At 60.2% G+C, this 528-nt stretch overlaps 1 protein-coding gene across 1 annotated transcript in view; it reads left to right on the top strand.

Annotated features, from left to right (window-relative positions):
- Window positions 1–528, top strand: part of TLCD2 (TLC domain containing 2) — a gene marked incomplete at its 5' end in the record, with an annotated part of 3,236 nt that overhangs the window by 1,128 nt on the left and 1,580 nt on the right. The window contains one exon of the mRNA XM_009572215.1: window positions 64–146. Coding sequence (XP_009570510.1) covers window positions 64–146 — 83 coding nt within the window. The remainder of the gene's footprint in view (window positions 1–63; window positions 147–528) is intronic.

Below are 528 nucleotides of genomic sequence, written 5' to 3'. Positions count from 1 at the left end.
GGGGGTCCCTTGGCACAGCCCTTCCTGGCCCCGCTTCTTTGCTCACAGCCCCTCTGTTCCCAGGTTATTTCCTTGAAGACTTTGTGGACATGTTGTGCAATCAGAAACTTCACCAGTCCTGGGAGCTGCTCTTCCATCACTCTGTGGTGAGTCCACTGGCCAGTCTCCAAGGGACAGACCCTGGCACTTGTGCCACCGGGGAGGCTGGGGCTGGGGGACCTGCTGTTGCTAGTATGGGTGTTTGCTGCCTGCTACGAAATCTGATTTTTATGCCTGGAGAGAGGAGCCCGGCAGCCCAGACAGCAGGGCTCGGAGCTCCTCTTGGTCCTGTGGGACTTCTGTACTCTTCCAGGGTCTGCAGAAAGGCACCCAAAGATAGGGTAGGAAAAAACCCCAAGTGTGCAGAGAGTAGGGGGGCAGAAAGCTGGGCCAGGGGGCTGATCCCTAACTCGCTGGACAGGCAGCGAGTGACCCAGGCATCCCCGCTGGCACAGGCGAGCAGCTCCGCCCCCGCCGCCGCCTCACCAC

This window comes from Fulmarus glacialis, unplaced genomic scaffold, assembly GCF_000690835.1.
Source record: "Fulmarus glacialis isolate BGI_N327 unplaced genomic scaffold, ASM69083v1 scaffold34972, whole genome shotgun sequence".
Classification (NCBI taxonomy): domain Eukaryota; kingdom Metazoa; phylum Chordata; class Aves; order Procellariiformes; family Procellariidae; genus Fulmarus; species Fulmarus glacialis.
Note: the sequence above shows the minus strand (reverse complement) of the source record. Positions and strands in the feature narration are given on the sequence as shown.